General features: G+C 32.9%; 1 protein-coding gene across 1 annotated transcript; it reads left to right on the top strand.

Moving 5' to 3' along the window:
* Nucleotides 1-7,620: 7,620 nt before the first annotated feature.
* On the top strand, nt 7,621-9,000 carry LOC147808685 (uncharacterized). Its single transcript, XM_087162680.1, has one exon. It carries the CDS (start codon nt 7,621-7,623, stop codon nt 8,998-9,000), a length of 1,380 nt encoding a protein of 459 aa, XP_087018806.1.

Raw genomic sequence — 9,000 nt, 5'->3', positions numbered from 1 at the left:
TCTTAGTTACGTTATCAGACAACGAAACAAAATGCTAAGTTTTTACATCGAATCTCTAAAATCAATCCTGTCATTCTTGCTTTAATCAACTTTCCTTTTTTATCTTTTGTGTTCTGTTAATTAGATTCTTTGCAGATTTTTTTAGACATCTACATGTTTTTTGCAATTTTTCGTTTCGCAATTTATTTAAAAATTCTGATAATTACTTTCTAAATGTGGTTACTGCTTTGTATAAGGATCACTGGCCTAATTTTAAATTCGAAGATGCAGCGAAGATGAAGATATACCTCTTCTTCAAAGCAAGGTTGGATTTTTTTAAATAAAAAGAAAAACTTTCGCATTCATAGCAAGGGCTATTTGTCTCTTGGCATCACTTGTACGCGTGCTACCAATGAACAACTCACAAAATGCTTGCAATGCACTGACGCTTTGTGAAACGAAGTAAAAAACGCCGTTAAAACTACAAAGGCATTATTTTAAGAAAATTATGAACATTAAAAAAATGTTATTCATTTATTTTATTTGGAAATAAAGAATCACGTCTATTGAGTAGCAAGAATGTCGTAAAAAAGGTTGCAATAGCATGTGTAGAGGCTGTTAATTGTGACAGCTAGGAAATCATGCAATTCCAGGGATGGAGGATAGGGCCGAAGGTAGGAAGACTAAACAGAATAGTTCCTAGGCGGAAGGATACTTGCGGAGGAACACAACCGACAACCACGGTCAAGAGTGAACAGTCTGCTTTCCGATATTTAAGGAGAGGATATTTTGCCATCGAGTTTTATCAGCGTCCGAGACTTCGTCCCGATACTTCGATTTCCCCGGTGACGCCCACCTACAGTAGGAGATGCTTGCATTCGACAGTTCAAATTTTTAATTGTTTTAATAACAGCTTTTAAAATGTTTTTATGAATAAAACTTTTTATGGAGTTTGCTTGTTTATTGATGGATTGTTAACGTTTTATATTAAAGAAGGATGTTTCCTTGCAATACTGTTTAATTTGACATTTTCCAGTTTATCACTAAACAACGATTGGTGACCCTTGAATGAATAGGTACATTTCTGTGTCTGCAAGCTGCATTTGGAAAATTCTACTATTTGATGGATTACGAAGGAATGCTGGCATGTTCCAAGTTTTAAAAATTTTGGCAAGCTGTGAGTACACATTTCTTCTCTTGTTGGACTTGTGTATTTCGGATTAAGGCAAGAAATGCCCGAGTATGCTGAAACTGGTGATCAACAAATTGCTCGTGTCACTGTAAAGCCGCCACCTTATTGGAGAGCTAATTCAGAGTTATGGTTTAGGCAATTTGAAAGTCAGCTCACGCTTTCTGGAGTGAATTGCGAAATTTCACCATGTAGTTTCTGCTTTGCAACCGGAGGAACTAGCGATTATCAGCGATATTATTATCAGTCCACCTGTAGATGAGCCTTTCACCGCACTGAAAAAAATATTGTTCACTCAGTATGCTGAATCTGAAGCACAGCGTTTAAGGATTTAATTTCGGGAATGCAGCTTGGTGACCGCCGTCCTTCAAGATTGCTTCTGGAAATGCGGAAAAAAAAGCCAGCGCAAGAATTAACGATGAACTTCTTAAATCTTTATTTTTGCAGAGGTTGCCCACTAATATCCAGCAGATTTTGGTGATTTCCAACGATAACCTAGACAAGCTGGCAGAGATGGCCGTACGACTACGACAGCTAGCGGACAGTCAGTCAGTACATTTTCAGGTTCAACGAATCATACGGATTTGCTGTCTATATTGACAGAGATCACAGCTGGTCCTTCATGATTGGAAGCTCGTTCAAGTGACTTTTCAAAGCGATCTAGTCAGAAACGTTCTACAAGCCGAAGCCGACAGACTGCGAATTTCTAATATTGCTGGTACCATAAAAAATTCCAGTAACGAGCGACAAAATGCCAGTCTCCATGTTCGTTCCTGCCGAAAAACTATTGAGGCCGTCATCCTGTTAAAAGTTTGACGGCGAAGCGATGATTCAGCGACTTTATCTGACAGACAAATCTTCATCCTCACGTTATCTCATCGTTACGCGAGCGGACATTTCTGTTATATCTCGTGCTGCCTACGCATCTAGTAATCATACTGCAGAGACGAAATTGTTCGCAGCAAACGGCACGACCATTCCAACGTTTGGCTAACGCCTGTTGAAATTAGACGAGGGACTGCAGCTGGCCTTTTATCATCGCTGCCATGCCTCAGCCAATTATCGGAGTTGACTTCTTACACAATTTTGTTCTATTTGTCGACATCAAAAATGCTGCAGTAATTGATCCTTTGACCAAGAAACAAACAAGAGGTACCCGGTATGCTGGGACTTCTTCAACGGTAAAAGTAATTTTAGAGAACTCTAAATTCTATCATTTGTTGTCAGAGTTTCCTGCTCTGATTAGGTCAGGGGTGGTATTCTAAGCTCGAAGTCGACAGTCGATTTGAGCTTTTGGTAGCCGCACCAGGGGACGCTTTACCTGATATTCTACTTTTCCCGCCCATTGCTCGATTTTCGATATTCCAAGCAAGTTTTAGTGGACATTGAGCGCTCTTTTCGGTCGACGCGAAAACCACTGGTATTTTCAGTAGAGTAATGGCAAGCACATGAAATGCATTGATTTTTAATTATTTTACACGGCTAAGTCCTCAGAGTGCACCGATACATAGAAACAGAAAAGATGCTTTTAGTCTTCATGATGATGTATTTTTTTATTTTTCTCGATTAACGAAAAATCTTGTTCAGTATTTATGCGTGGAACTAAGAGAGGACTTGGAAAAAGAAGCAAGGCGAGGAAACGTGATTTCAGTACAAACACGAGTTGAACTTATTTTATTTTCAATATCACAAGCATATTTATCTCTTTAAAAAAAAAAAAAAAAAAAACTAATTTAATTTAATTTTTCTTTGCTATATGCGAATAAATAGGTATTTTTGGGGTTGTAATAGTATATTTGATGAACTTAATAGGTAAAATCGTAAATGTTATTTTTTTCTGACTAAAAATTTTGTCGAACTTTTTACTTTCTTATTATTTTATTAGATTATCTAAAGTTAAATTGTAAATAATAAAAATTGATGATTAATAGCCAGAAATTGTCTAAATTTTCTTAGCAAATCTTTTACTCCACTAAAAAACAAGTGTGTCATTTTTTAATTACATTTTATAATCCTAAAAAGATACTGCAGATAGGAATTTAATGTGTTAAATTGCGCTTTTTATTTCACTTTTTTTTTTAAAGTTAAGACCTTGTAATTTTTATTAGTTTTATATGTAATAGAAAGTTTGCTGTAATTTCTTTTATTTCTGAAACAAGGTAGAGAAATTTAACTTATTTCCTTTTGTAATCAATATGGAAAAGATATTATTGCAAAGTGTTTTTGAACTTAAATTTCAGAAATAATAAGTTTTCACAACCTCACATGCTTATGTGAAACTTTTTTCTTAATTCTTTTCAAGAAATTTCAATTTTTTTTTATTTCGAATAGTTAAATTTGGATTTCTTGTAGGTATTGTTTGCATTATTTCCAGTAAAAAATATTAATTTTGAAACTAAATTAGTTTTAAGTACTATTCAACTTGTAATGTGGAATATTTAATTTGAGCTACTATTCATAACTGTTTATTACAATCATAGGTTTTATGTGCATTAAGATTTTTTGCAACTATCAAAAAATAATAATAATAATAATATAATAATAAATAAATAAATAATTAAAAGGACGCTTACAAACAGTTAACGAAATGAAAAAGTTTTAAACACTTTTGTCAGATTTTAGATTCAAATCGAATCTACAGTGGTTCTAATATTACCATAAAAACTGAAAATGGGATATAAACAAATACTTAAGTGAATAATAAAGTATTTTATAACTATGAAACTGTACTATAATTCACTGTACTTAAAATCTTTGAAAATCTTTTTTAACATAAAACTAATATTGCTGAACATGGTAATTGCAATATGTTGTACATAAATTACTTGAGAAATTAATAACTAAATATTTCGAATCTCTCAAAGTGAATTTTTTCCTATAGCTAAATTTTTTTTAAAGTTTTGTTAAAAGAGAGTTCAAAAAAATTTTCCATGTATCAAGGAGGTCCATATAATGAACTGTAATGCTTATCTTTTCGTCATTTGATTGGTATTTATGAAATTTCACCGGTATAAGAATAATGAAGCATAAAACAAAAAGCTTACTTGAAAATAGAATTTAAACTGCAAATTATACTTTCTTTTATTATCAATACAAATAAAGTGATATAAATGCTACTTAAGTAAAAAAAAAGCCTTCACTCACCTCTATTAAATCATAATTAAGAAAATTCGTAATTTTCGAAAGGCAAAGTGAAAACCATCTGTTTAGCAACATACAGTGATATGCAGCAAGAATGCTGTTCACATTTAAAAATTCTAATATTTAAATTTTTTTTCTGGATCATTTCTACTATCCACATAATATTAAATGCAATTAAAAGTTCATTTCTTAATTAAAAAAAAAACATACATGTGATATACCAATACGATGTACTCCTGTAATACAATTCTGAAAAACAGAATTTGGTTTCTTAATCGCTATTAGAATAAACAAACTTATAATCATAGTACATATTAGATTTTTAATCATTAGACTTGCAAATAAAATTTTTCTAATAGGTCAATGTTTATTACTATCAAAAATAACAACAAAAAAAACTCATCATTTCGGAGATGTATATGAAATTTATTTAATAAATGTAAATATCAAACATTAGTGCAATAAAATAAAAGTAAAGTTTTACAATATTAATCTCAAATAAACCTCAAAAAGCAATATTTAATTTCAAATAGATACTGAGCCAAAATGCCTTTTTCAACAGCTTGTCGCGCGTGAATTGCATCAGAATGCTTCGAGCATTTTTATTGGCAGATGGCGCGGAAAAAGCCTCACCCTTACTCTTCTCATAAACTAGACCAGTCCACGAGTCTACTCCACTGCCCACTGTGCTCAGAATACCGAAATTCAAAACAGTGGACGGTGTGACGTCAGGGGAAGGCGTCACTCGGGGAAGCTCTACTTCCACTAGTAGTTTGTTTGGAATACGAGCCCAGGTGTTACACCAAGAAAAGTTGAACACGGAGTGGAACATTGGATACAGACAAAAGGACCGCCTGTTTTTTCGAAATCTCGATGTGGCAACTCAAGCCACGAATAAGGTTATCTCCCCACAAAAGGGATTTCTACTAGGCGTCTTCCCTAACCGAGGGAGAATTCAATCAGAATGAATCTTGAACTGGCGGGATAAACATCTCGTGGGATCGGAAAAATCCGATTTGAATGTATAATGCACAATCAGAAAAATTTTATGCTTATTTGTGTTTATGTTTAGTGTTCCTATTGTTCTGTTTAATAAATATATAAAAAAGAGAAATTTGGAAAATTATTACAATTTCAACGGACAGGCTATCACTATTGAATAACGCAACCTACAGGCTTGATATAAATATTTCATGGTGACCCGGACGTGATATAGTATGGAATTATGAAATTGTGGTGATTTATAAATTACGAATCCATAAAACTATTACGAGGAATCTATGAATTACGAACATTCATTGAATGGCATGGAATAAATATTGTCGATGAAAATATCTTCAGATAGTGAAACGCTGAGATTTGAGGTAGGTTCATTTTTTCTTTGTTCCAATTTATTGAATTCTTAAATATATAAAATGGATTTAGAACGAATTAAGGAAAAACGAAAAAGGTTAAGAATTTCATTTAGTAAGCATTTAACTAAGATAGAAAATACGATAGGAATTGAAATTTCGAATGAATACACGAAAGAAATGAAAGTGAATGAGCTTTTGAGCTTAATATATCAGCTCACGGAAAAATTAAATGATTTAATTACAGCTGATGATGAAGTGCAGTTAAAAATTGAAATAAAAGATATGGCAGCTGAAATAGATTTAAGTGAAGAATATTAAGATAAGGGTATTGAAGCGAAATCGGAAATAGAAAGGAATTTAGAAAGTTTAATTGTTAAACCACAAGGTGTAATTCAGATAAATGTCGCGGAAAATGTAAATAACTCTGTTCAGTTTGTACCACATAACGTGCAAAATACTTCTAACGTTCAAAACGAAACTGAAAATATTGTCAAACTCCCGAAACTAAATAATCAAACTTTTTACGGTGATTGTAGTTATTTTTTAGATTTTTGGAATTCTTTTGAAGTTGCAATACACAATAATACTTCATTTAACGAAAATAGAAAAGTTTACATATCTAAAATCCTATCTAGGAGGAGTTGCATTAAGTGCAGTATCGGGATTTTCACTTACGAATCAAAATTATGATGCGTCAATACAATTGCTGAAAGATAGATTTGGGCGAACTGATATTATAATGTCAACACATATGCATAAACTGTTATTAATAGATCCTGTTAAATCTTGTAATAATATTGTTGGATTAAGAAAATGTATGACGCAATAGAAATCCAAATTAGATCTTTACAATCATTAGGAGTAGCTGCAGGCCAGTAATTCTACAAAAATTACCCGAGGAATTGAATTTAAATTTTAATCGGCAACGTAAAACAGGTGAATTATTTGATATTTCCTTGTTGCTTCAATTTATTAAAGATGAGGTAAATTGCAGAGAAGCAGCATTATTATTAGCGAATCCTAAAAATGCAACTGTTAGAGATTATTCATTTAAAAATAAAACAGATCAAAGTTACCCTAATAGACCTCATTATTCGAACACTAAAAGGAATGATTATTTGGGCAATAAATCTAGTGCCGCAGTTTTAGCTACACACATCGAAGAACGATATTCACACCCTCATAAATTTGACTCTTACGCGAAAACAAATTACAATTCAAAGCGAAACTTTAATACTTCCTATTCTGATAGACATGTGAATAATTTAAAATGCATTTTCTGTTCTAAAAATCATATGAGTCACGATTGCTTGTTAAATGTGTTTGAGAAGAAGAAAGCTTTAATGTCTAAGGGCTTATGTTTTATATGTTTTCAAAATCATTTAAGTAAATTTTGTGATCGGAATTATCAAAAATGCAAACAGTGTAATTCTTCTTCTCATAACTCTTTAATTTGTAATGGGAACGAACATAATGAAAGAAAAAATGTTTCGGCGCCAGCGGTGGACGCCGTGCAAGGGGGGAAAGGGGGAATCCCAGAAACTCAAAATGCTATATCGTCTATGATATATCTTTCTTCTAAAGAAAATAAAATAAAGAGGAGCGCTTCTAATTCGATCTAATTGCAAACTTTTTCGCGGAAAGCAAAACAAAACAAGGAGTTAATATTCAATTGCGTTGTATGTTAGACGGAGGGGCGAATAAATCTTTCGTTTTGAGAGAAATAGCTGAGTCATTAAATTTAGAAGTGATTAATAAAGAATCATTAATTATTTATACATTCGGAAATGAAATAGCAGAAAAACGCACATATGATGTGGTCGAATTAACATTTCAATATAAGCAAGTATAAAAAATTCAAATCGAAAGATAAAAATACAAGCGGTGGTAATCGACTCGATTACTTCGGCACAAATTAACATTCCGTCACAATGGGTTAGAAATATTGCTATGGAAATGGGGATTGAATTAGCTGATGTTAGTACCTCCAATAAAATACATGTTTTAATTGGTTCGGATTACATATCACAAATTTTAGGTGAAAGGAACGTAAGAATTAGTGAAAGATTGATCGCAGTGGATAGTATTTTTGGAGCTTTACTACAAGGACAGGATAAGGAATCCAATTCACCGGAGGTGCCAGTCAATCATTTATTTGTTGAAAATGAAGAATTAGATTGTGATAGGATTAAGAATTTGTGGTCATTGGAAGCAATCGTTATAAATGCAGATAAAGAACTATCTCCGTCAGATAAAAAAATTTTGGAATCGTTTGAACAAAATACGACATATTCAAATAAAAGATACGAAACTCGATTATTATGGAGGGCGGATAATAGAGAATTGAATAGTAATTATGAAATTGCAAAACGTCGTTTATTTAGTTTAAACAAAACATTCGAGAGAAATAAGGGATTATATTTAAAATACGATGAGATCATGAATGAGCACGTACGGGAAGGAATTGTTGAAAGGGTAGAAATGGATTTAGATAAAAATATAAATACAGGTTATTTTCTCCTACATCACGCTGTAGTACGCGAACAAAAAAACAGTACAAAGGTTAGGGTAGTCTTCGATGGATCTTCAAAGGGTAAAGGGGAATTGTCATTAAACGATTGTTTAGATTGCGGTCCAAACTTAAACTCGGATTTACTGAAAATTATTTTGAGGTTCAGATTGCACAAAATTGCGATTTGCGCTGACATTCAGCGTGTATATTTGGAAGTAGGGATCGCAGAACAAGATAGAGAATTTTTAAAATTTTTGTGGATAAAAGAAAAGGGTCCTAATCTCGATCTCAGCAATCATGATATCCAAACTCTTCGATACAAAAGGGTTACATTTGGAGTTAAGTGTAGTTCATTTTTGTTGTCAGCTACAATAAGATTACACATAGTGAAATATCGCAAAGACTATGGTGAAGCGTGTGAAATGCTTCATGAACTCTATGTAGATGATATGATCGACGGAACTTCTGACGTGCAGGATGCCTTTCGTTTGAGTAAGGAGATGATATTTATTCTTGGACAAGCTAGCATGAATCTACGTAGATGGACAACAAATTCTCCGTTTCTTGGCGAAGCATGGAAACAAGCTTTTATAGATTGCCGAGAAACATCTCAAGAACTAGGCGTACCTTTAAAGATTTTGGGACTTATCTGGAACAATGTTGAGGACAACATTAGATTCGACATTCGACAGTTTGAAAAGCTGAGATTGCGCAAGGCGATAACTAAACGAATTATCTTGGCAGCATGCGGTATGCTTTTTGATCCCATTGAACTAATGAACCCCTTCAGTATTAGAGTAAAGCTTTTGTTACAACAGATTTGA

This window comes from Parasteatoda tepidariorum, chromosome 5, assembly GCF_982258835.1.
Source record: "Parasteatoda tepidariorum strain Cologne lab strain chromosome 5, Ptep-v5.0, whole genome shotgun sequence".
NCBI classification, from domain to species: domain Eukaryota; kingdom Metazoa; phylum Arthropoda; class Arachnida; order Araneae; family Theridiidae; genus Parasteatoda; species Parasteatoda tepidariorum.
The sequence above is the reverse complement of the archived record's forward strand: the minus strand, read 5'-3'. Positions and strand labels throughout refer to the sequence as shown.

Bases quoted from the DNA above. Each gene is read 5' to 3' on its own strand.
- LOC147808685 (XM_087162680.1), top strand. From the start codon at position 7,621: ATGGGGATTGAATTAGCTGATGTTAGTACCTCCAATAAAATACATGTT.